At 42.9% G+C, this 27,175-nt stretch overlaps 1 protein-coding gene across 3 annotated transcripts in view; it reads right to left on the reverse strand.

Moving 5' to 3' along the window:
• Positions 1-10,431: 10,431 nt before the first annotated feature.
• Positions 10,432-27,175, reverse strand: part of Ccdc169 (coiled-coil domain containing 169) — a 31,532-nt gene continuing 14,788 nt past the window's right edge. For 2 of the 3 annotated variants that reach the window (XM_021158009.2, XM_021158011.3), the window contains exons 5-8: positions 24,335-24,433; positions 22,912-22,965; positions 18,473-18,549; positions 10,432-10,699 (exon numbers count right to left, since the gene is read on the reverse strand). In XM_021158009.2, coding sequence (XP_021013668.1) covers positions 10,600-10,699; positions 18,473-18,549; positions 22,912-22,965; positions 24,335-24,433 — 330 coding nt within the window. In that variant the 3' untranslated portion in view covers positions 10,432-10,599. Of the gene's footprint in view, positions 10,700-11,472; positions 11,605-18,472; positions 18,550-22,911; positions 22,966-24,334; positions 24,434-27,175 lie in introns of all 3 variants that reach the window. The other variant, XR_002377527.2, reaches the window with a different exon arrangement.

The following is a 27,175-nucleotide window of genomic DNA, read 5'->3' on the forward strand; positions in this document are numbered from 1 at the left end:
GCGTTGCTCTGATAAAATACTCTCGTCTGACGCCTGTGCGGAGTGTATGGACAGCGTTCTTATGGCGGTTTCTTTAATTCAGGATTTTTTGCAATCAATCGGTTTTTGTACTGAGACTTAATACATTGTCCCCGTTTTCTCAGCTTAGAAATTGAGGCAGTGAAGACGTTTCTGGTGGCTGCTAACTTGAGAACCAATGGCATTATATTCAGCCCTGGTTCAGCATTTGCTTGAGAGCTACTGAAACAAGATCTTTTCTCTTGTTACTGTGTCTAAGGTTTAGCTTAGAAACCTGTTGTGCAGTGAACGCAGCTCACTTGAACACAACACAGAAGAGCTTTGTGTGTCCCACCACTGCAGGTGGTCTGTCTCCCAGCAAGCCCTCAGGGTCTCCTGAGCTACTGTTGCATTCTGCTCTGGGGGTCTGATTTAGGTCATCAGGGTATGCAAAAATAGTCCCGTGCCTCTCTGCTTTTTGCATGGAAAGAGGTGAGATAGTTTGAGGGATCCTCCTTCATCCACGATTCTACCAACTGTGGGCTGAAAATATTAAGAGAAAACTGGCCAGATGGTGTGGTACTCACCTTTAATCCCAGCACTGGGAAGGCAGAGGCAGGAGATCTTCTGAGACCAGCCTGGTCTATCTAGCAAATTCCAAGGCAGCCAGAGACCCTGTCTCAACAAAACAAACAAAAGAGGAGAAAATGTCATCATTACTAAACAAGTACAGACCCCCACCTCCTTTCTCATTCCTTGAACAATATACTAGCCACTATCTGTATCATATTAAATATTAAAAGGTAAGTTTCCCTTATCTAAAGGCTTCAGGCCTGAGACCTTCAACAGATGTATAAATGTTTTGGATATAAAATGAGATCAGATTCACTTTAGGTGACACAGTGCAGAAATTCAGCCCTTACACATGATGTGCATTTATGTTCATAAACACCATATACTTAGAATCTGAAGGTGGACTTTATACAGATTTAAAAAATAATTTTGCATGCCTCCCCATATGTAGAAGGATATGGAAAAAGAGGATCATGTCCACAAAGAACTTTCAAGTTTTAGAAGAGTTTATATTTTCGGATTAGCTGTGCTCCACCTACATAAGCAATCTAGATCTGATTTAAAGGAAAATGTATGTCGTTTACATGCAAAACCAATTGCATTTTGTATAAAGGACCCGAACACCCACAGATCTTAGTATCTACAGGGGACCTGAAATCAATCCTCTGATTACACAGGAGTGAAATCTGTACATGTATGCATTTTATTAAACCTGAATTCCACCTTTCTGTTGCTTTCTACCTTATGGGGCCTGAGAGTAAGTAAATGTATGTGAAGCAGATGGCCCATCATTCCTTCCGAGATGCATGCCGGACAAGGGTGAAGTCATGCCCAGGCATGGTGTGGTCTGAGCTGAGCCACTTAGAACATTTTTCTCTTGAACAGTAACCAACTTTCCTTTGTTCCAGGGGTGAGGAACAGCAACTGTGAAGCTAGAATGATTAGCTCAGACATACTTAGTTCAAATGAAACAGAAGACATAGGAGTATGTGAAACAAAGTCATTCCAAGGTTGGGGGGAGTAACTTTCATTTTCACAGATCTATGTGTCTATCTGTCTGTCTATCTGTCTACCTATCCATCCATCTATCTATTTGTATCTAGAGTGTAAAAGTCCAAAATTAAGAAGTATTAACTTAGTTTCATTTTCAGCATCTCAAAACCTTAATTATATATATATATATATATATATATATATATATATATAGAGAGAGAGAGAGAGAGAGAGAGAGAGAGAGAGAGAGTTTTACAGTGAATCTTCCTGAAGGGAATCTTTTTTGGACAGGCCCCTCCCCTGCCTGACATATATATGTGTGTGTGTATAATCAATTATATATTTATAAATAATATAGTATAAATAGATAATATGTATTTATTATAATATCCATAATATGTTTATATGTATTATATTATATATTCAAAACAACAATGTTATGCCACTTTTACCGAAGGCAGGACTACCAGAACTTCACTAACCATCAAATTCCATTGTAGAACTATAAACAGAAATGTTTCTGTAATTTTCAGACTTCTGATTCAGTTCTTGTCTCCTCCCATCTTCTCTGGCATTTCAACAAAGACAGATAGCTGGGACCATGCTTAAAACAGAAGCCAGAATATGAACTCCTTGTCTTAGGGCCACCACTGAAAATGTACCAGGTCTTCTACCTTGTTCAATAAGCTGCTCTTGTCTCTGACTCTGTGTCTTGCTGTTACTGCCTCCCACTCTCTGGTCATGATGTCTTTTTGTTGTTCCTTCTTCCGTGTGCTTTCTGTCCACAGTTTTCTACCCCGTAGTTCTCTGCTGCAGTGACACATCCAGAGATGCTCCTATCAGAATGGAGCCCCTTACTCTATTTTTCTGTGCATTGTTTACCCTGATGTAAATAGCACATTTTATTCTGCTTCTCATCTCTAGAATAAAGACCTAGAAAACTCCTGACTGACAGCTGGCATTAAGATAATTTGAACTGGCTGTTCTTACAGAGGACCCATGTTCAGTTCCCAGAACCCACATGGAAGCTCATGGCCATCTGTAATTCCAGTTCTAGGCTAATGCTTTCCTCTAGCCTCCCAGGATTTTTACATGCACATGGTATACACATACACACACACACACACACACCACACAATCTCTCTCACTCACACACACACAATCACAGGCACATAACTCTCTCACACAATACATATAAAAATAAATATATTTTAGGAAAGAGACAAATTAAGGACACTCAGCAGTTGATTGGCAGCAGTGGGCTTTGTCATGTCTTTAGAGATATCAGTTTATCAATGCCACCCATTGTGTAATGAGACACAAAACATAGTTTGTTGGAAAGGAAAACCTGCATAACCAAAATGAGTTCCTTATCGAAGTGAATGTGGTGTCTTCACGTGGACAGTGTCACAGAGAGGAAAAGGCCGGCTTTGATCTTGTCCTTCCATACTTAAGTCTGCGAGAGCTCTGCTTAGAAACAAGTTCTCTTCGTCAATGTGACAGCAGGGCTCACTCTATCCTCCCCCCCTCCCCCCACCAGGGTTGAGACTCAGGGTTGACTTTCAAGTCACCAAATTAGTCTCTCTTCCTTAACAGTGTCCCGGAATCCGCACAATGGTTTTTTCAGTATAGGATCCACCCAACCAGGCTGGAGGCATTTCTTTGGTGCTGTGGTAATACTGGACGAGCCCTCTGAGACCCAGAGAAGACCCGAACTGCCCTTAACGACAGCATCTGCCAGCAAACCTCTGTGGGCCAGTTCATTGACTTGGGAACTGTACTGGACATTTCCTCCGAGCCTCCTAGGCTAACAGCTAATTTACTAGCCATTCTCACTTCTGCCTGATTTTTTCCTGCATCCGAGAGGCCAGACACTCTCTTGCTTATAAGTCTTCTTCCTGCTTCTTGCTCAGTTCTGAACCTGGAACTGTAATTTTAACAGTCTTACTCTCTAAGTTCACTATGCTTAGCTGTGAGCATTTTCATCGCAGTGGCTCACTCTTTTGTGGATAATCTGGGAAAACAAGAAAAATCGCAATATATCCCTGGTTCCCTCGGCTGCCCATAATACACGTACTCCTCAAAATTAATCTGCTGAAATCCTAACTCTGAGATGATGGTATTAGGAGGTGAGTGAGGTCTTTACGTGGTCATTGTGTCATTGAAGGAGGAGCCCTCGCTAATTACATTAGTGCCCTGAATGAAAAAGAGGCCTGAGAAAGGTCCCTCGACCTCTCGAGGCTGTGAATGCACAATGAGAAGATGTCATCTAGAGAGTTGGAAACGGACCATCCCCAGTCCACTGAATCTCCCAACACACTCATCTTGGACTTGGCAGCTTCCAGAACTGGTATAAATAAAATTCTGGCTTATTTTCTAAGCCAGCCTGTGGTATTTTGTTAGAACAACTCAGTAGGAACCCTCTTATCCCTCTGCTCAACTATTTTCAGATCTTAGGGCAGAGACTGTTTTACCAGAATTCGTATCCCAGTAACTAGTTAGTTGGTAATACATACAATGCCCCCACATGGTTAAAAAGTATTTCCCTTAGGTGGCAAAAAAAAAAAATCACATGGGAACTGATTATGCCCAGCAGTAAACTGTAACAGGTTTTGACAGCTTTCCTATTAACTAATATACTAACGTTCAATAGCAGGAATTGGCTGTAGCAAATGTACCTTGTTTTAAACCTTGGTGCCTTGTAAGAGAATATAGAACTAAGCAGAAGTGATAGCAAAACCAAGGCTGAGGCTGTGTCACACCCAGAGTGGCCCCCACTCCCAGGCACAACCATGCCACTGAGACATTAGAATCAGCAGATTCCTCGGAGCTTCTGCGGCTGTGCTGCCTGAGAAAACAGCCAAGGGACTGGCTTTCCTCGAGCCGCAGTGACAGCTGGCCTAAGCCAGCAGGAATTTCTGTCACCAAAAACTCAGGCAATCTTAAAAGGAGAAATGTCTTGTCTATGATTGTTGGGGATGTGTGAAGTAGAAAAGGGGACATCTTGTGAATAGTTGAATATATACTGACAGGAGAAAAAAATGTCTAATGAACTAACTTTACTATGAAACTTCTTAATACCCAAGTGGTGTGTATATGTGTGTATATGTATAATATAAAGATGTGGGTACGTAGTGATGCTCTAACACTGCCAATGATTTGAACTCTTGGGATGTTTTCTTTTTCTTAACAGGCTCCCCAGATGTGTGTGTGTGTGTGTGTGTGTGTGTGTGTGTGTGTGTGTGTGTGTGTGTGTGTGTGGTGTGTGTGTGTGTGTGTGTGTGTGTGTGTGTGTGTGTTTACTTCTTTGGTTGATGAAGCCCACCTTGATCATTGCATAACAGAGAAAACCTTTGGTGTGGACCTTCCAACTCAAGTTAGCTGCTACCTCAACAGGATACTGCAGCAAGCGACATCAACTCAGCAGCTCTGGGAGACCCTAGACAGCACAGAGATTGGAAACCTGAAGACTCCTGGGTTCCACAGAGGACTGAGTACTCAGCCGACTGTAGACCTAAGAAAAGATGCTGAGGAAAATCTTAGTAGTAAGTCTGGGGTGTAGCTGGTTGCCTTTAAAAAGCACAATGAGTTTGGGTGCGAGTGGCCCATGTTCAAGGGAAACCTAGGAATGTAGAACTCTGAATGGTGTGAAAGAACAGAAAAGTTTACCTCCAGGGTCCCCAAAGGCAAGCCTGAGAAGTAAATACCACAAAAAGCAGCAGGACACAGACTGTGACAGAAATCAACATGACTGGCAGAGTTTTTAAAATATGTGTTTCCATGAGATATAAAGAGGAATGGGCCTAAGAAACAAATTATGCTTAGAATTTATAACTGTTATATATAGAATTCACTGTTCCTTATTTATATATATGGGGTGTGTGTGTGTGTGCGCGCGCGCGCACGTCTGTGTGGGTTAGTGTGTGTGTGCGTGCACGGAGGCAGAGGTTGGCATATCGTGTTATTGTCCATTACTTCCATCATTCATTTTGAAACTGGGTCTCTCATTGATCCTGGAGCGCACAGTTAGCTTGCACTGACTGACCATTGAACTCTAGAGATCCTCTCGCCTCTGCTTCCCCAGTGCTGAGATTACAAGGTACACCATCGTGCCTAGCTTTTTATGTGGATGTGGGAGCCTCAGACTCACATGCTCAGTCAGCTGAGCCCTTCACCAACTGAGCCATTTCCCCAGCCTTCTGCTACTAGGTAGGTGGAATTGTATTATCCCCAAACCTGTAAAATGGAAAACTGTGGTTTTTTTTTAAGTGGCACTAAAGGTACCTCTGGACACCCATGTTTGTTCGGAGAATGATGTCTGGGGGTTGTACATACCCTAAGGACAGTATAGTGAACCAGAGGATGGGGAGGAGAGAGGACCAGAGTAAATCAAAGTTTACTGAGAAAAGGTGGACAGGAGTGTTCCTCTCAGAAAACAGGGTCAGGACGCAAGCAGCGAGCTGCCAGTTCCCTGGAAGAAGGCATCCGCTGTGCCTGCCTATTGGGGTTCCCTAAGTGCCACAAGTCAGTGAGGCTGGATACTCCTCTCCCAAGTGAACCTGTTCTGGACAAGTCTCTCATTTGATCATGGACTGGACACAACTGTTTGGGCCCAGCTAGCGTTAGACTATCAATTCATAAAGCATTCGTAGCAAGGCCTAAGAGAACTTCTATTATAATGTTATCGATGAAAACACAAAAACAGATCGTTGTTTTAGATACGGTCAGAAGATTTGAAAGTAGAGTTGGGTTCAATTTTAAGTGCTAGTTGAGAATCCCTTGGCCAATAACACTGCTATCCATGGATGACCTGATTTATCTGTGTGACTGAAGATTTGAGTAGATACTGTTACCTACTAAAATACCCAGTACCTCTCAGATTTATTAGAAATATTGCTTGGTGTAAAATAAGGAGAACAGGTTAATTGCTTTAGTTAGTAAAATTCAATTACTGGTGGCCCAACACAGAACACATACAAGTAGGAATGCTTTATTCACACAACCACCAGATGAGGAGTAGCATTGCGAATAGAATAAATATGTTGTGTATGATGATCCAGGGACCTGAGAGTCTTCCAGGATATGGGGCTACTGCACACCCGGGTTTTGAGACTTGCTTCTTTGGAATGTGTGGTGTCAGCACTTCAGACACGGAAGCAGGAGGATGACCAGTTTAAGGTTAGCCCAGGTAATTCTAGTTTGCTTTTCTGTTGCTATAATACATAGTACTCACCAAAAGCAACTCAGAGAGGAAAGAGTGTGTTTGTTTCTTTTTTCACACAATCTTCTAGTTCACATTTGAAGTAGGTGCTGGGGGCTATGCCGTCCTTCCGGCAATCAGAACTTCCATGGCTCATTCTCTAGACACATGTGGATGTCAAAGGTACATTTAGACCCCTTTTAAAATCACTGTAATACAGTTTTATTTTTATTTTATTTATTTGGTTAATATAATTCCATCTATATAGTAGCAGAGGGCTGGGGAGAAGGCTCAGTCAGGAAAGTCCTTGCCTGCCTGAGGACCTGAGCCTGATCCCCAGCATCGACATTAAATGCTTGCAAGGATGAAGCCCAATAAAATTATCAACAGCAATGTAATGCGTAGCATCCATAAAATGATATAATGGACAGAAAATGAGATCAGAAACCAGGGGCGGGGGGAATCAGTCACAGAAGTAGAGGATATAAATAGAAAACAAGCACATTAAACCCGTTGTTGTGCTTATAATATATCCAAAACCAGCAAAGAAGATCAGGGTGGGGAGGAGGCACAACCAAGAATGATGATCTTGTGTGCTTTTGTGGGCCAGGCCTAGAAATGACATAGATGTCTTATTGGTCTGGCATGGTGGTACATGTCTTTGGTGCCAGCACTTCAGAAGCTAAGGCAGGAGGATGACAAGTTTCTGGCTAGGAGTTCTAGCTTACTTTTCTTCTGCTATGATAGAACACTAACAAATTTAGGAGAGGGGAGGGTTTATTTAGTTGACATTCCCATGTCATAGGCTATCATTGAGAGAAGTCGGGGCTAGAGCCTAAAGTCGAGACCATGAAGGGATGTGGCTCTCTGGCTTGCTCAGCAACATTCCTTACACAGCCCAGGACCACCTGCCTAGGTTTGGCAATGCCCATGGTTGTCTAGGCCCACATCACAAACTGGCTATCCAGAAAGTGCCCTGCAGACCCTCCCAACAAGATAATCTGATAGAGACTGTTCAACTAGGGGTTCCCTCTTCCTAGATGTGTCCAGTTTTAAGCTACATAACAAGACACAGTCTCAAGACAAAGACAAAATCAAACAAACATGCAACGACCACCAGAGAGAAGGCACAAAAGGGGATGTCTGCTTGATATAGGGTCTCATACAATTCTGCGCCTGTGGTGTGCTCCTGGACAGTGTTTCTAACACACACAACAGCTCAGTGTTTATGACCTATGCACTGGTAAACAAAGTTCTTCCCGTCCATGAACCATGAGCCTCGGGTGCATTCTTCCAAGAAAGGAGACTGTTCATTGAGCGTAAAGCAATCTGGATCACAGCCCACTAGTTTGATCACCAAATACTTTTTTTTTTCTTCAGAACTTGCACAGGGTCAAAGCCCTGTCTCTCCCCTTTATCCAGGTGCAACTCAAAGAAATATAATGGTGGAAGAAACAAAATGGATTTTTAATACTTTGTGTTTTAATATACTTTCTTGCTTTAAAAATAGTTTTAATATCAAGTGAATGAGTTCTTCAGTTCTGGCCTTGCAAGAGTGGCAGAATTTAGCCATTCACTGTGACTAAATAGAAGGGTAGATAAAAATAGATAAGACAGTTGTTTGCAGGTGTAAGAGGGAATCCTTGAGAAGGCACAAGTCCAGTTGCCTCCTTAGTTCCTCCCCTATACACATCACAGACTTCAGAGAAGGAAGTACCATGGTAACAGGACCGTTTCCCACATTAGAAGAGACAGAAGCTGGTGGAAGAGGCTGATGTTGAACACAAAGGCCTGTCCAAAAACAGAACCCCAAGTCTGCACAGGATACCGTAACCCCTACAGGACACCAAGGCATAAATTGCAAAATGGTAAAGCAGAGTGCCTGCAAGCCTCCGGGCATCCAGGTCTGGGCCAAGCAGAGCTATGTGTCCTTTGTGTCGCTCACGGTATCTTCACTGGGGCCTCAGGCTAGCTATATCTTAGCAACCTCATTCATGGCAAGTTTACTCACTCCAATGGAAGTCTGAGGCGTTAAATAGAACTGTAAGCAATTTAAATGCTCATAGGAATATTGCAATCTGCAATATGATATTATTGATACTCAACATCCAATAAAAACTGTATAGATATATGAAGCAGAATGGGAGACCCAAAGCCAGGAGAAAAATCAGTCTTTAGAAACAAACTTGGAAGAGAAATAAAGAAAGAGAAAATATGTACATTAAAGCCACTATCATATCAATATTCCATTTTATTAAAATATTTTATTCTTCAATAATTTTGCACATGTATACAATGTATTTATTTCATACACACACCAATTCAAAGATCCCATAACCCCTTCCCAACAGCATATCTTTAAATATGTGTGCATACACACACATATATACATGCATATATATATATGTATATATATATATACATGCATATATATATAGATACACACACACATCTATTCCATTGAAGCCAGTTAGTGCTGTCCACAAATACATAGCCGTGGGGCCATCTACTGGATCATTCTGAACCTACCAGGGACCACACCCTTAAAAGGAAGGACTCTCCCTCTCCTAGCAGACCTCGGTGTCACCAGCTCCTCTGCTAGGGGTGAGGCCCATGTGTCCCTCTGCCACTGGAGCTGGAATGTTGGCTAGCTTGATCTTGAGCAGGTTTTGTGCAGGCAACCATAGCTACTGCAAGTTCATGAGTGCAGCATTATGGTTCTATTATCTACACATACATGTACATATTATGCATAATACATACATACATACATAGATACATACATACACATAAACCCCTCAGGTGTAAAAGGCACATTACATATAAAAGGAAACAAATGACATTTTTCATCAGATATAGGTTAAAACATCACTTGCTTAAACATGCACAAGAAATTTAAATTCCAATAATTTCTCTCATTTAAATGGGTAAGTTATATGAATCTTCCTGATCTCGATTACAATTAGAAAAAACATTCGAGTCACAAAACACCCTAAACACGAATAAAATTCAATAAAGTTCATAGGTCCTAGAAACAATGTCTTATTCTCCCTCTATTTCCTTCTAGTCTCCAGTATTCCAAACTCCTGCAAAGTTTGGTCCAAAAACTAAACCATTGTTGTGAATTAGTAAATATCACAAAATGACTTTAATGCCACATACACAGTGGCAGACCCCTGTGACTGAATAGGCTTTCTAGAAATTTTATAAACTATACAGTTTACCACAGTCATTTTTCTAGATGTAGGAAATAAACATGAGGTGATAGGATTTGCCCTAAATCCTCAAGGTTACTGGCGGGGGGGCGGGGAGGGGCCAAGAACAATGCAGTGCATGACTGAAGTTATTGACAATATTTCCCTGAAACTTTCATATGCATGTGATCTGGGAATATGTTGAAACCTTGATTTTAAAAAGTTGAACTGAGCATGATGCAATTTAAAATAACAAAAAGGTGGATATATATATATATATATATATATATATATATATATATATATAGTTCTAACTAATGGCCAATTTAGAAACCAAATACAACATAAAAGTGCAATCAGAGAATATCAGAAACACTCTACTGAGAGTGCCAGAAGGATGTCAGCCTTCGGGTCCCTTCTAAGGTATTGTAAGAACTATAAGCGCATGTACTGGATATTTACAGTTACTGGAGACACATGACTTTTATGCAGGCAGAAGAATCAACTTTTGAAAGAGTGAGAGAAGCCGCTCTCCCTCATCTATTTCCTCCCCTGAGGAATGTATTGAACATTAGCTTCCTAAACTGAAGACACTGAATGAAGAAAAAGATGGAAAAAATAGAAGTCTGCCCAGCTCTGGAATCACGGGTTGAGTTTTGGAAGATGGTTTGATCTTGAAACCTTTTTAACTGGTCCTTTCTTGGCATTTGTTGTCTTCTGATTCATGGAATTGTGTCTTCCACTGAAATAAAATAAGCATCGATCATAATTTTTCTGTCACTGCTGTCTGCAATAAAAACGCCATATATGAAGAACTATGGTTGACCCATCTCCTCCAGTCTGGAGTAAGGAAGCCTTCATCCGCACATGTTCTGCTTACAGCACAGTCTCAGGCAACCATGTCACTGTCTCACTACAGCTATGGGGCAACCACTGCAAAGGCAGGTACTCATCAGAGGAGTCCCCAGAAGCAGCCCGTCGGGTACCCAATGTGGAAGCCCCTGTCTGGAGAGAGGGGAAGGGGATCAAGGGCTACTTACCCTGAATTAAAGTCAAGAGCACAGAGAAGCCAAGAAATAGGGTAGGGATAATAAGATAACACTAACACAGAGATTTCTGTTCTTAGATCCCATGGAATCTCCTCTTACTGACTTATACAGCTTTGTGCGGGTGGCTTCTTTGTGTTCTTCTGTGAAATAGCAGAGGCTGCTTCAGCTGAGGTACTTTTCAAATAGATTTTAGAGTGTGGTCTCAGCAAAAACAATCAAGTAAAGACCTGTCATTTTCCTCCTAAGCAAGGAAAAACTTTCTCTCCCCCATAAAAGCAAAGAGAAATTGTCAATAAATAAATAAATAAAATAAAAAGAGTTCCAAAGCAGTTTGGAACTCTAGAAATCAAAAATGTGTGTAACAATTCTCAAGAATGTATAAAACAAAGAAGAAAAGTTGGGGACTTGGTGAGAACATTGAGTTGTGTGGAATTTAGTTTCCCCTAGCCCTACACCTGCCCCTTACCTCCAAGAAAACCAACAGCCCATAGCTATGGTAAAACCAGGAGCCAACACACACTACAGGAGCCGCCAATCACTGACTGCAAAGCTCTTCTTCTTTGGCCTTCTCTGGACATGGTCCAGCATGGAGAATTTGCTGGAACAAATTGAAGCCATCATTTAATTTCATGGCTACTATTATTTAAAACTAAACTAACCAGGAAAGATAAAAGGCTGGGGTGGGTATTAATAAACTCCAGCACCGCCGGGCGTGGTGGCGCACGCCTTTAGTCCCAGCACTCGGGAGGCAGAGGCAGGCGGATTTCTGAGTTCGAGGCCAGCCTGGTCTACAAAGTGAGTGCCAGGACAGCCAGGGCTACACAGAGAAACCCTGTCTCGAAAAACCAAAAAAAAAAAAAAAAAAAAAAAAAAAAAAAAAAAAAACTCCAGCACCAGTCTTGGGATCTGGAACCCTAAACTCAGGTGTAGCTATACCTATACAAGCCTAGACTCATGTGTGTCTTGACTTGAGAAGGACCTAAGCTCTTGCCTCTGCCAAAAATGTAGGTGTTGCAAAGGCAGAGCTGAGGCTTTTCTTGGCTGAGTATGGAGAGTCTATCCAGACACACATGCTATGTCCCCCAGGAGGGAAGAGGTTTATTGATCCCAAATACTTTGAATGTTTCTGTCAATCCTAAGGCAACCACTTCGCTCACCCAGCACAGTATGTAGTAACCACTCAGGACAAAGAATAGCATCTTCACAGGATGAATTTTAAAATGTCATCACATAATAGCAACGATCAATTGGGGGAAAAAGGAGTATCTAAGATAAAGAATAACAAAATGCCCAATTTTGATAAAATAGTGAATAACCAAAACTGCAGACACAGTATAGCTCTAATGAAAAAGATGAAGCCATCAATGAAACCTTAGTTTAAAACATGAAATGCTGAAACTGCCATACTTAAAAATCAACACCAAAACCAAACCAAACCAAACCAAACCAAACCAAACCAAACCAAACAAACCCAGAGACAGTACTTTAAGAAACAGCAATAAGAGTTGGTTTTTCCACATAGAAACCCAGCAGCAAATGGGATCATAGAAAATTAAAACGCTTCTGTGTGGCAAAGAGACGAGGGGGGCAAGAGAACCACAGAATGGAGAAAGTCCTGGCCTGCTATATTTCAGACAGGGCATCAATATCTAGAGTATACAGAGGACTATTCATCTCCCAAGCCCCCAAATTGCAATACATGGGCAATAAACGGAACTGAAGATGGTTCTCAAGCATGAAAATGGCGAAGCAAACATCGAAAGGGCGTCCAATGTCCTTATCCATCAGAGAAACACAAAATGACTCTGAGATTCCAAGTCACCCAAGCAGGAAAAATAATGACAGCAAATGTTAATGAGGACGTGGGGAAAGATGTCCTTAGCCATTGTTGGTGGAGTACAGGCACTGTACAAAATGGTGTGGTTGTTTCTCCAAAACCTAAAAATAAAATTGCCACAGGACTCTGCTTCTGATACATACGCAAAGGACTCTAGCCCTGTGACAGAGATCGTGTGTGCCTGTGTTTGCAGTTGCCCTGTTCACAATAGCAAGATGAAGGAGTCAGCCTAGTTGTGCATCATCAGAAGGATGGTGAAAATGTGGTCCAGACACACAATGAAAATGTAATTGCCTATGAGGAGAAATGAAAATGGAAACATACTCAAATGAGGTAGCTCAGGACCAGCGGACAAACCCCACGTGCTGCTTCTCATCTATGGATCTCAGCTTCTAATTTGCATGTGCATTTACCTGGAAGTGAATGTGGGTGCTAGGAAAGTAGACAGAGCTCCTTCAGGGGGAAGATGCTTTTAGGGAGAGGGGTGGAAGAGTATGAAAGTGGAAAGGGGCATCCTGAGGTTAGTAGACTACACCAGAAACACAGAGAGATGGGAGAGAGGAGTGGATGGGACCAGAGGGACCACTCAAACCTACGTCTATATGAAAATGCCACGAGGATTCCCCTTACTTTGTATTCAAATAAATAAATAGCATGCATAAAACATTGTCAGGAGTATCCATAGCAACATTATTCACATTATCAGAAATGTATAAATAATTCAAATCCCCATCAACTGACGACTGAATAACTGATGGTCTATAAAAATGTGGAATTGCTATCTAATCAACACAGTAAATCTGGCTGTGCTCGACATGGATGACCTTGAGAGAAGCTAGACATGTGAGTGGCACACTGCATGTGACACAGTAGTAGGGAAAAAAAACACATAAACAGATTAGTGAGCACCAAGAGCCAGATGGTGAGACTTCTAATGGGCATGACACTTCTATGGGAGTTGGAAGAAGAGAACGTTCTAGAATCAGTGGTGATGGTTACTGAACCTGGAGAATACACTAAAGACTTTAGTGTGTGTGTCTTCAGATGCCTCAGTGGCATACAGGTACATATGTGGGGATACCAGGGAGCCATATTGCTCAGCTAAGCTCAAGAAAGTCCCGAAACCTTAATATGAGGGTGTTACATAAATGATACCAGTCTAAATGTAGCGTATTTGTTGTTTGCATGCTCAAATTATGGTATATTCTTATATTTTTCTCTCTTTCCAAAAGGATTTTTTCTGATTTTGCTTACTCTTTATAGTTGCTAATGTGCTACACATTGGAAAGGAAGGAAATTTGAGAATATTTATAAGAGTTGGGAGTTTTTCAAAACCTTCTAAGTCTCCCATTCAGTACAGGTTTCACTCTTATACTACAAGGGGATAAACTGAGGCTGGGAGTGACTGCTCATATAAAGACACATTGGATAATTTAGTTGGAGAAAATTTATTTTCTGTCTGCTCTGAATGCAGAGCAAAATTTCATTTACCATCATGCTTCCTGCGTTTCTAAAAGGATAATACTAAATATACTGTTATTTTGACTTGGAGACTTCCACAAGATGGCTTATTATAGAATTTTTCTTCATTTATCACTCTCATTAATGTGATATGAAACTGCACAATTCATAGACAATATGAAAATGAACAAACCCAAATCATCCATACCACCACCAAATTTTTTTTACATTATACTTTCTATTTACTGTAATAAAATTTTTCTACATTGTTATATATTCTAGCATCTGCATTCTAGAGTCTTCTAGAATTGACTAGAACTTCTTAATCCTGTCATAGTCTATTGAATTAGTTTCTTAAGGCTGCAGATGTTGCCTGTATATCTGCTTTTTGTCTCAAAAATAAGCTCTCCAAACAATCTGTCCCTCAAGAAGTCACAATTAATTTCCCAATGGTGCTTTCCTTCTGGAGCATGAAGGGCTGCTCTGTCTTCCTCAAGGGCCTTCCATCACTATATAAACTTTTCATCAAAAAAGCAAAGCAAAGAGGAGGCTGCACAGCAAAGAAAAATAAGAGAGAAATGTCACCATTGGCTCTTTGATGAGCTGTTGCTATGTATCCATCACCGTTTGAGGTCCTTACTTGCAAAATCCATAACTCACAGAGTTAATATATTCCAGGGCCCACAGCCCAGATATTACCTCTCAGTTTTGTAGAGCTTAGGGGCAAGTTCTAAACCTATCTCTGAAGAGCATTCCCTTAATGATCTTAGCAATCCTTTATAAACAGTATGTGCAAGGATTTCTAGCATAGATCTTTCATGGGGATGGAGATATCTTATTCATTTGCAGTCACAATTTCATGAAGTTGGAATATAATTGGTGATATAGGACTGAGCAGAGTCATTGTTTTGATCAATCTTTCAAACAATTTCTCTTAAATGGGTTTCTTCTGGTACTCTGACTCATCCTGAGTGTAACAATACCATAAGTCAGTGTTTGAACATTGGTACTGCTAATGTGGATGTTGCCTGTCACTCAAAGATCTGAGTTAAACATGGTCCCTGGCAGTACTCGTGGGAGGGAGGCTATGGGATCTGTAGGAGGCTGGGTCTTATGGGAAGTCTTGGGGTGGCTGGAAACATAACTCTGGCCAGCGGTGAGACCCCTCCCTTTTCACCTTTCTGCCTTGTGTGTGGCAGTTTTGTTCTGCCTTGCATGGCCAACCCTCAGCGTGAAGCTTGACACAGGTCCAGCATAGTGAGGGCAATCAAACACAGACAAGACCCTTTTAAACTAAGGTTAAAGTAACTTTAAAAAAATTGTGAGTGATTATGTTAGTCTCTGTGTTACAGATGCAAGTTGACAAGCACATATGAGAATGTCAACCGTATCAAACATTAAGGCCATAGCTCTTGAGTTTTAAAAATATCATGCAAAACATGACATGTCTGAAAGTGTGCAAACCATAAACTCACAGTTCTGTAAAGTACTGTGACATTAAAACTCCAGTAACTATCCCCCAGGCTTACAGATAAAATACTGTCATCTTACTGGAAGGCTCTCCTGTACTTCCTAATTCCCAGCCCCACTTATAAGGACTATCCTGTGTTCCTACACCAGATTACTTCAGCCTCTTTTAACCATCATGTGAATGGAAGCACATTTACATATTTCCTTATAGAAGACTATGAGAATTTTCCAACTGTTCTATAAAGGGTATTGATTACTATTACCTGCAGAGTATATATTTATAGATACTAGGAATATCCATTCCCTACTGATGGACATTTTAAGTTTTTTTTCTACCTTTGACTATCATGGATAAAGCATCTCTGACATCCATGCACAGGTCTTATGGTGTAAATGATCTATTGCATTGAGAAGTAGAGTTGTTGAAAACAAAGTGTATGGGCAGCTATAGAAGTGAATACAAAACACTATTCCCAAGCATCCATCTAAATCCACTAGCCCCCACTCCACCGTTGTGACTGTGCCTCACATGGCCACTCCGCTCTGCAGATAAGGGGTGGTGCTAACACTTCCCCCTAAGCTCAGCACCACTTAGGTCAATCAATGCTGCTGTGAAGTGCTTAGCACCAGCATCAGTTACGACTCAAATCGGAACAATCAACAAAAGAAGGATATCAAAATTCCATGGTCAGGTCGGTAACTCAGAAATAATATATTAAGACACTCCCGTCTACTGAAATGTTTTCGAATGCCTAATGAGAAAGACAGAGATGTTTCTGTTGGGGGAGATCTGAGTTTCTGTTGTATTTAGTTTCAGACAATGAAAGCCATCTTAGTCCAGCTGCTTGACCACTCATCAGCTCAGCGATCCATTCAAGAATTATTAAGCAGCAATCTATGATGGACAATCTCTCCACATTCAGATTCATCAGACACAGGATGGATCTGGGTAGAATGGCAGTTCTGAAGGTCCTGAGGCAGCTGACTGAGTGAGAGTCCCAGCCTATGGCATCCACCTCCTGTTATAGCACCTTAGGCTCAGCTCAGACCTGTGGCCCAGAGAGGCCCCGGGCAAGCAGATGTATGGCCCTTGCTCCATAAGGAGACAGGTGGGGTTTGACACCTTGATGATCTCCTTGGGTAGCCTCAGTCAAACCTGATAAGATCCTGCAGGAAGTAGGCACCTAGCGATGGTGACTGATTTCAGGGTTTATTCTGAGACAGCCAACCTCAAGAGTATTCAGTGAAAAATCTAGACTGTCTTCATAGTCACAGGATGGGAATGTTTATGGATAAGTGTATTAATGTAGTGGGAGCCTTAGATAAAATAGAAGGAGGCTGTGTAGGCGGCTGTGCAGAGAGGAGCTGAGATAATAGCTCAGGATTACTGTCCTCCAGAAAGCTTGCCCGCCAGGCTCCTAGTGGCAACAATTCCCCGACCTAATAAAGCCTTGCCCTGAGTGGGAAGGGTATCACCCTGTGCCTATTCCATCACAAAGCCTGCTTATGTTCTTGGAGTCTGAGATATTAGCAGGAGTTAGGTAGATGTGTGACTCTGGCCAACAGAATGGCTGGGTGCTACAGGCAGTGAGCCTCCCTGGGGGAATCACAAAACCAAATGAGTGGGTGCTACCCAGGCAGTGAGATCAAAGCCCAGTGTGCTGTCAGCTTGCTGTTGTAAGTCACTCTTGGAGGGACTAAGTATGTCAGCAGGATTCTGCCTAGACAGGACTTGACAAGTTGCCACCAAGTCCTCACAAACTTGACTCCAGGTCCTTTTCCCTTTGTGGATTTCAACGGGATCTTTTCTCTGTGATACATCCTAGCATGAGTACAAATGTGCCCTGAGTTCTGGAACCTACCACTGAGTCTCTTACCACCGAGATGGTCTTGGGAATCTCAGACACAGCGGTTTGATTCTTTTTCCATGGAGATCCTTTGTCAAATTTTAATATTTAAACTACACTATAATTCTATGATGAGAATGTGTAAAGATAATTAATTGTAATTTAAATAAGTAATAACTATTAGTGAAAAATATGCTTTGGCCCATCTATCTGAGAATTGGGCTATACCATTAATCTTTACCAAAGAAACTTGTCATAGTACGTATCCTTTGAGAACTTCTCATCTTGACTAGAGTTAGACAGGATTGATTTAGAGCTAATTTACAACTTGGCTTAATTTTTCCAGTATTATATAAGAATATCCTCATCATATAGAATGAATCAGGTGATTCCATATTTTCTATAGGACCTGGAAAGTTCACAAGTTATAAAACCCCAGCAAGTCCCTTTGTTCTTCAGCATAAAGTAGCCTCGTTTATATGGGATCCATAGTTAAACTGTACCGTATCCATAGCAACAAACATGCTTCTCCACTGGAAAGGTACAGACAGGAGTCAGCTGTGCCTGCTGCGTTGTTAGGAGTATCATTTTAACTCTGCCCAGGTTCTCTGCTGCTTTAGTTTAACACACCCCCTCCTTTGGAGACTAACAGTTCTTCAGGGAGCCCCAATCCTGTGTATATGGCATGTGAGGCCACTAGATTCCCTGAAGTTTCTTCTCATGTGCTGTTTTATACATGGCTATAAAATCTAGAATCTAAGCTCCCAAAATATACCAGACACCTTGTTGCTCGAGTGCTGCGAGAGGGCAAGTATAATGAACCTGGCAAGGGGAGATCTACCTAGACGTACGTTTTCACCGGACTTTCCTTCATTCTAGGCAGCGGGTCCATCTGTTGCCTCTTGGATACTTGATTTGAGCCAGAAACCTGAAACACACACACACACACACACAAAACAGCATACTTACCTTTTACTCCCCAAATGATTTCTGGGTTAAAAGAGTCAATTTCCTGTCTCTTTCACAAACACATCTTTTACTAGCATGTGTAGGAGCAGCTAAGAGTGACAAGACATTCAGTCATTTTCTAATCAGATAAACCTTTTGAAGTTTCTATACAAAACCCCTCTTGGCCCCATAGTCCACATGACTTTTAAATTAAATATGGAGAAATCTATGAAAGCCAATCACCCATGTGGTGTGGACCACTGGGAATTCTTGTAGCAGATATTAAACACACATAAAACACATATTCTACCAGCAAGGCAGAAAAGGCAAAGAACAGTGTATGTGGTAGGAAAGCAGAAAGGTAAGAGAGTGTTTTCATTGTATTTATTTCATAATCTCTCCAGGGAAGGCAAACGGGTGTCTCAAGGGAATCAAGAACATTGGAGGCCGATCAACCTTGAGATGGCTACTGAAGCCATGAATGAATGAGGTCCTCCATCAAGAGCAACACGGGAAAGAAGGAAGTCAGTGATAGAAACAGTAGATTACGGTAACTGACGGACATCATATTAACAGTAGGGAAGCCACCTAATCCCGCCAGTGAGTCACAGCACCAGCCTAACCCAGGTTCAGGGAGGAGCCCTGTCACGAATGGAGAAGGCAGAGAGTGGGCACTTGTCCTCCTCTGGTGTCCATGCATGTCCATACGCTCTTTCAGTGAGCACAGATGGGACACACACACAACACACTCATATCCAAAAGACATCAAAAGAATTTAGAATTGGTGGACAGTCCGACAGCCTCTCATCTGTAAACCAAAAGCATTTATATTTAACATTCTTGTGCTCTTTGCTAAAGTTTTTATATTTGGAATAGACAGCAAAATTTAAATTTATCAGGTCTTATAACACACTCAGAATTCAGCCGTGCTTCGCTCTTTAATAACTCCTTGCGTCCATGAGAAGACCGGTGGAGGGGGAATGGGTTTCGTCCAAACATACCCATCTTGGTTGTTAAATGACAAGTTAGATATTAACAGGTTTGGAAGACACAGGGGCTCGACCCTCCCTCACAGTCCACAATTTTAAACCAAGAACTAAAATGAACTTTAATTACTGGCTAGAAAAGGAACCCAAGTCACACCTTTGACCTTGGAAGGAGCCTTACGTGTAGCTGCCCGTGGTGGTGGTAGGGGGCACGAATGGAGACCTTCTAACCCTGGCTGAAGGAGTCCTAAACCTTTATGGGATTCCATATAGCAGGAGGCTTTCTGATCAAGAACAGAGACACACCACCACTTCCCCTTCTAAGCAAAGATTCAAACAGGCCTGTCAATCACCTAGACAGGACAAAGTCCCTCAGGAGATGCTGCTTGTTCTAGAGACCTTAGAAAATCGTGTAATGGCTGCCTCGCGTGTAGGTCATGCCAGGGGTCTCCTTAGTCATTGTCTGCTCACACTGCTGGAGAGCACATTCACTCTGTAATGAGCCATGCCTGTCTTCTACACTGCTCACTGCATCTGTCTAAATTCTTCCCATAGAGCTCAAAGGAAGGGAGACAAGGAAGGCAGAGACTGAGTCAGGTGACAAACAGTGACTGGAAAAGGAGAGAGCCAGAACAAGCATTACAGAAGTCTGATCTACGTCAGACTGAGCAAACACAGATCGGCTCGTTGCTCATTCAGTGTGGGAAGAACAGAAGTCGTCCATTAACCTTCCCAGGCACTGTAGTTTGCGCATGGTCAGAACCGCCTTTGAGGGTAAAGATTAACAGTTCACTCTAGAGTGAAATTCGCATTAACATTTATACTGGCAACAGGATTAATGCCTTCCTGGAAAGCTGTTGGCTTTGATTGAACATTTGATGAGTCTGCACAGTTAGCGAGATTAATCCACCTAAGTGGAATTATTTCAGATAAATAAAAGTAAATGGATGTTTCAGGGGCAAAAGACTTGGACTTCTCACCTTAGACAAAACCTTCCAGGCCATTTTATATGAATGAACTTTTTCCTAACAATGGGCTTTTTATTGTCAGTTCTGTAAATGATTCTTTTAAACACTGACTGACAACTCTTTGTAGTAGACAGTAAGGCAACAGGAAGAGTCAGGCACCCTTGCCTGACCTCTACAGGGACATACAGTTGTGGTAAAGCAAACCCATGTGTTAGCTATAAGTATCCAGAAGGTAAGCTGGGCAGTGGTGGCGCACGCCTTTAATCCCAGCACTTGGGAGGCAGAGGCAGGCAGATTTCTGAGTTTGAGGCCAGCCTGGCCTACAGAGTGAATTCCAGGACAGCCAAGGCAACATAGAGAAACCTTGTCTCAAAAAACCAAAAAAAAAAAAAACAAACAAAAAAAAAAAAAAAAAAACACCACCACCAACAAAAAGAATCCAGAAGGCAAGCAGAAATCTCATCACAGAGCAAGATCATCCAAAGACCAGGAAGGAATGGGGAGATAGCATCCCCCAGTTCCTGGAGTTTAGAACCTCTGGTGCATCAGACAAGCAAACACAGAGCTCTCAAATACTTCCAGACCTGGAAACTGGTGGTTATATCTTCCCTCAAAGGAGGCAAAGGTGAGGATCAGAATGGCCACACAGCAAATAGGATCTGGGAGATGTCTCAGGGGCTAAGGACATATAAAGACATATAGTTGGCAACCATGAGGACATCCTTCAAGTTCCCAGAATTCAAGTAACCTGCAACTCTAGCAGGAAAAAGAAGACAGGCAGATAGATCCCAGGAGCTTATCAGTTGGTCAACCTGACTGAAGTAGTGAGCTTCCAGATCGATGGAAGAGTGTCTCAGGGCAAGAGGCAGAGAACAATGGAAGACAGCAAGTAGTCTGGCCCAGTTCTCCTCTCTCTCTCTCTCTCTCTCTCTCTCTCTCTCTCTCTCTCTCTCTCACACACACACACACACACACACACATGAGCACACACACGCACACACACACACACGCACACTTACTTTTTAAGAAGCTAACACAGCAAGTAAATGAAGAACTGGATCCAAATCTAGAGTCTGTCTGGCATCGTGGTCTGTGGTCTTTCCATCAAGTCAAGGCTTCACAGGGAAGATAGTGTTCACAAGAGACCTCCAGATGGAGTGGAACAGGCTCAGATGAGAAAGCACACATTCCAAGCAGAGTGTGGAGGTAGAGGACAGGCAGGAGGGAACATGTGCTGCAGGTACAAGCCTTGCTTCTCAGCCATTGCCAAGGATGAAGAAAGCAGCATTGATTGTGACCATAGGATGAGAGATGGCAGGGACTGACCCATCTTGTCTCATTTCCTACAAACCTTGTTGACACTAAGCTCCAAGCATCCCTTTGCCACTGCAAGCCTAATTTTCATTCCCAAATTCTACCATGCTTGCCCTTCTGGGCTCCAAATTCCCATACCTAGGTCCTCGTCTGAATCCTTTCATAGATCATCCTCAATGCTGTAACTGGATGCTCCGGGTCCGCCCCGGGCCCCCCACCTCCCTACCTGCATAGCTGCACTCTCCTCCTGGCTCCCTTGACTTCACCTTTGATCCTCTTCAGGTTGATGTGCTGAACTGTCTTCTCTTTTTATCTTCCGCGTGGACCCTGCTCTATCTCATTCCCTCACATGTCTGCAATTACTCTCTGGGTGCCAATCTTTTCTAAGTGTCTCTTTCTAATCTAGAACATTTTCCTGATCATTTAGACATCCACCCGATATCTAGATACTTCTGTTTGGATAATATTCATTGAAAACTGAACTCATATCCTCATCTTAAAACGTATGTCAAAGTTAAGTTATATAAATTAAATATGCATGTAAGCATCAAATAGCAAGGTACATACAATGCTGAATGGTGTGGTGGATGTTATAAAACATTAAGATGAAGACAACCTTTTAAACCACGCAGGAACATAAGTCACAGCGCTAGTGATGTAACACCACCAAGGTCACAGATGAAACTGGAAACCAGATGGAAGCTGTCAAGGGTCAGGGACACTTGCATTGATCACTTTCTCCACACAGCAGTGCTTGCTGTGTAACTCAGACACCACCACCACCCCAGGAAGCAGGAAGTAACATGCCTGGAATTTTCTGACACCTGAAAATCATCAGGTTATCTGCATCACAGCAATTATGAATTAAACTATGCCAATGTATCTATTAACTGGGGAGACCCTTTCATCTCTTTATAAAAGTTACGTATTCCTTTCCACTTTCTATATGTAAAAACCCCTGGTCTGTTTCCTTCCATAATTTCAACATCTGTTTCTCTGTCTACCAAACAAGAATGGAAAAGCAAAATGACTTGTAGTCAGAGGAAACTTATAATCTGCAATAAAAGGAGTTACCTGAGTCATTTCCGCGATGTAGGAACGGCGCTCATTGTTGGTCCTGTGGTATGCCTATTAAAAGATACCAGGTAGAGCCGGCATGAGGAAGGGATAGCCACATTAACAGGCTTTACATCTCCTGCTTCTTATATTAAATGAAACGTGGATTTATAGAAAGTGCAAGAAAAGACAACCCCCCACCTGGTGCCACGTGGCCTGGGCAGGCAAACCCTGCATGATGTCACACTGTACAGGCAGAGCACAGGACAACTCCTGAGACCACTCCCAAGATGACCCCAGACACCCAGAGCCCCAGGCACCGCCACGATAAGCAAGTAAATGGAGAGATGGGAGAGAAGGAGATGCAGAAGGATGTGTGTGTGGTGAAGAGAAACAGAACTGGAGACTCGAGGGTGGTAAGGAACAGCTTGATGTGAGTAGCCAGTGCTGCCACCTAAGGCCATGGGAAGGTCCTGGCCTGTGCTGCCACCAACTGCTATGTCTGGGGTCCATGGTTCTGCAGCAGTGTGGGTCTGTTACCGCCAAAGGCAAGGCAGACTTCCCTGGTCTGGGCTGCTCCCTGGATCTGGGTTGATGTCTGAGGGCTGTGTAGAACTGGTCCCATCCCTCTCCTGGGCATCATGGAAGAGCTGACCCAGCGTCATGAAAAAAGAAGAACCAGCCCTGTCCCTTACTGGCTGCAACACTTGAGAGAGCAGACCCTGTACCTCACCTGGACAGCACAGCAGAGCTGGCTCTGCTAGCATAGGTGGAAGTAGGGGGGTTGGGGATGGAGGTGGGGTGAGCTGGCCCTGAGGGCACTCGAGCAGGAGAGCTGGCTTTGCCCCTTGCAGGCTGTGGCATTGATGAGCTAGTGGGGGCAGTACTGGAGAGCTCACCTTGGTAGTGTGGGTGAGGGAGAGCTGGCAGGCTGACCTACTCAGATACCACCCAGGCTCAGATCCAGGGCTTTGAGTTGGCCCAGTCCAATGTCTACCCCATTGGTGAACTGCTGGAGCACATGAAGGGGCGTGTCCTGCAGCTCCAAAGCTGCAGGATCTCCATGACAACAAGAGATCTGAGAGGAGTGCCAGTGAGGATCCAGTATTGACAGTATAGCAGAAGATGGAGGCCTCAAACCAGACCAATGAGTCGTTGCAAGGAACACTTGCAAACAAAGAAGTGTGGACAAAGTGTCATAGTGTTATACACTATGACATGCTATAGCTTTCACAACTAGATTTTCTTTTCCTTAGTGGGATGAGTTGCAAAGGCGGACGCCCAGTCCGAAGGGATGGGGAGATGAGTGAGATATGGGTGCATGATGTGAAGTTCACCCAATAAATAAATAAATAAATAAATAAATAAATAAATAAAATTAGAAAACACTAGAAATAAATGGCAGCTCCAAGAACACTGCTTCCTATGGAATTAAACCAACCTTTGACTCCTGCTCCAGTCTAAATGCATAGTCTTTCACTTGGTTTTCGAGACTCCTTTTTTCTTTTTCTAGTTGTTTAAGTAATACGTTTAAAGATTCCTGAAAATATAAACAGGGAATTTTATGTATTTGTGGTTCTAAGCAACAATTAAAAATCATTAAACTCTTCCCCAGAGAAAGTCTGCCAAGAGCCAGCGGCGGCTGTGAATCCATGAGCTGTAGGAGGCATTCTTAAAGTAACAGCAATAATACATAGAATAGTCGTCATAGTTTGAGGTCCATGTGGTGAATTACATTAAGTGCCTTCTTGATTTACTTCAGAATTAGATCTATTGTCCCAGGGTCTCTAAAATTGGACTGACTCGGAATTGTGTCTCTTCACAGAAATTTCTAGGGAAAAGTAAAGGCTTATAAAATCTGAAGAGAAATCAAAATATATGTATTTCCACTGATGACTTTCATTTGATTTGCATTACACATCATGAGATAGCCCATCTTTCTGTTTAATGTAGAGAAAATTGCAGCCGTGGGGGTTATATAATTATCCCAAAGGTGTGGCGCTGACCACTGGGAGTGCTGGAATCAGAACCCTGGTAAGCTGGTTCCCAGGGGCACACATGCTGGCATTGCCAGTCACACTATTGCTGCCACAGTAACAATGTGGTACAGGCAACGACTACAAGTCCTCTGTTAACTGTATGCTTCATGCCTTACGCTAGTGCAAACTACCAGAGACACTAGGCATCCCCACAGAGAGAAAAGCTGAAGGCTCCTCTCTCCTAAAAGAGTAGGAAATGAAGCAGATTGTGGTGACCAAGATCAATAATACTATACATATTAAAGAGTCAGCGAAGTACACTATTAAAACACATCATTTAGACCTGCCAAGAAACACTAGTTTCCTAGTAACACTGGGCTCCAGCCCCACGAGGCCGCTCTCACGTAGCCGATCCATTTGACCTGGGCACTCAGAGTGGACTTCAGCCCATGTCCTACTGTGATTGCTCTCCTGCTGTGGGGACAGAGGCTTTCTGTGAGCTCCCCCCAAAATGCTATCTGGTCTCACAGTTAAGATCTTGTTCATTAACGATTCCCTGTCTCTCCTTATCCTATTGCATGCTAAGCAACCCTGTATTTCCAAAACCCCTGCCTCATAGCTTCTTCTACAGTATCCCGTCTGTTAGGGCACATCCTAAGGTTATGATCTGGCCTTAGAAAGTAAACTGCCATCCTGGGACAACCAACTGGAGTCATCACCAGTCAGGATACATCTGCCTGCCACACTGGCCCAGCCAGGCATGCCCTGCCTTCCTGCTTCCTTAGATCACTTCTGGTGCCACTAGTTTTATTCCTAGTCATTGGAGAAGTCGATGCCAAGGTGGGATTAAAAGTGCAGAGAGCAGGAATGCCCATGTGAAGATGAGGGGAGGGAGAAGCAGGAGGCTAGGAGAGCGATCTCATGGGCTCGCCACCACGCAGGCCAAGAAGTTTGGCTGGAAGCAGATGAGCCCTAGTCTGTCTGCTTGCAGCCTATACAGAACAGCTTAGTAAAAACCTTAAGAGGAAACCCTAAGCCCAATCAGTCAACAACGGAATCCCACGTATGCCAGGAATAGCTCTGCCTTTGTCTCTCTGCTGCCAGAGCTCGAGGACAGAGAGCAGACCTTGGCAAGTGTAGCCTCCATGGAGTCAAAGTCAGGTTCCTAAGGCCCTCCCGTCAAACAGTCTTCTGACTGGGGAGTCAGAAGCATGCTGCCTGGACCATTATGTTTCCTTTGTCAATTGAACAGCCTCGTGATGCTGACCTGGCCGGAGTTTTCTAAGTGTAGGGGCTTTGTGGGGAGGGATGCAGGGTCCGGGAGCATGGATGGAAACTCAAGCTCTGCTTCTTAGAAATGCACAGTTCCTTTCTTTGTGCTGTGTCTCACTCTCACCTTCTACTTGTAAAGCACTGAGATCCTCAGCTGTGGCACATTTGTCCTGAAAACAGACTCCTGGCTGAAGGGAAGTGTACCCCCTACACATGGTGACACAAAGTCCTGAGTGACCAGTGCTCACTGCTGCACCCTACCTCGTCCATACCTGCAGCTGCCAAATCCCCACGGCCAAGGCCTTACCACTGCTATCCCTTTCTGCGCTGTTGTCCCTTCTTCAATTTTCCCATGCAGACTACCATGACTCCAGACTTAGACTTCCAAGATGTCCTTACGTCTCTTGCCTGTAAAGTTTCAGCCTCCAGGCAGCTCAGCCATGCTCGTGAAGCATCAACTGTCATTTCTCTGCTAGCCAATGTCACATCCAAATCTAAAAGCAGAGCCCTGGGTGTCTGTTCTCGATCTTTACTTGACACTTCAAACTCAGCTTCGCCAAACCAACGTCATGGTTTCACTTACACAGTTTGTATCCTAATACACCCACTGTCAAAAACCGCTAAGCATGGGTTTTTCAATTTTACATTAGCTGTTGGTTTTGGCTAAATAAGAGTAGATTGTGAAATTTTAATACAAAAAAACAAGAGTACACATTTGTAATGGGAGGGTATATAAAAATGAATCCCCAAAATGATAAACTACAGTCTTCCACTAAAAATAAAAATAAAAAAGTGTTAGCAGAGCCCAGGCTCCAGACATACACTCCTCTGCCTCTGCCTCCATCACTCGCTTCACAGCAGAGAGTGTTGGCTAAAATAGAACACTCTATTCAGACACATCTGAGAAGCACAGCAGTGCTGCCATTTCAGGCACCGGGGACAATTTACACTCAAACTACGAATCCTTAAATAAATCAGGCTTGAGAGTATCCACCTGCCCTGCTGTCTGAGCTTAGAAATGATACTGCCTT

The sequence above is a fragment of the Mus caroli genome, unplaced genomic scaffold (assembly GCF_978045245.1).
Source record: "Mus caroli unplaced genomic scaffold, Mus_caroli_1 scaffold_3, whole genome shotgun sequence".
NCBI classification, from domain to species: Eukaryota; Metazoa; Chordata; class Mammalia; order Rodentia; family Muridae; genus Mus; species Mus caroli.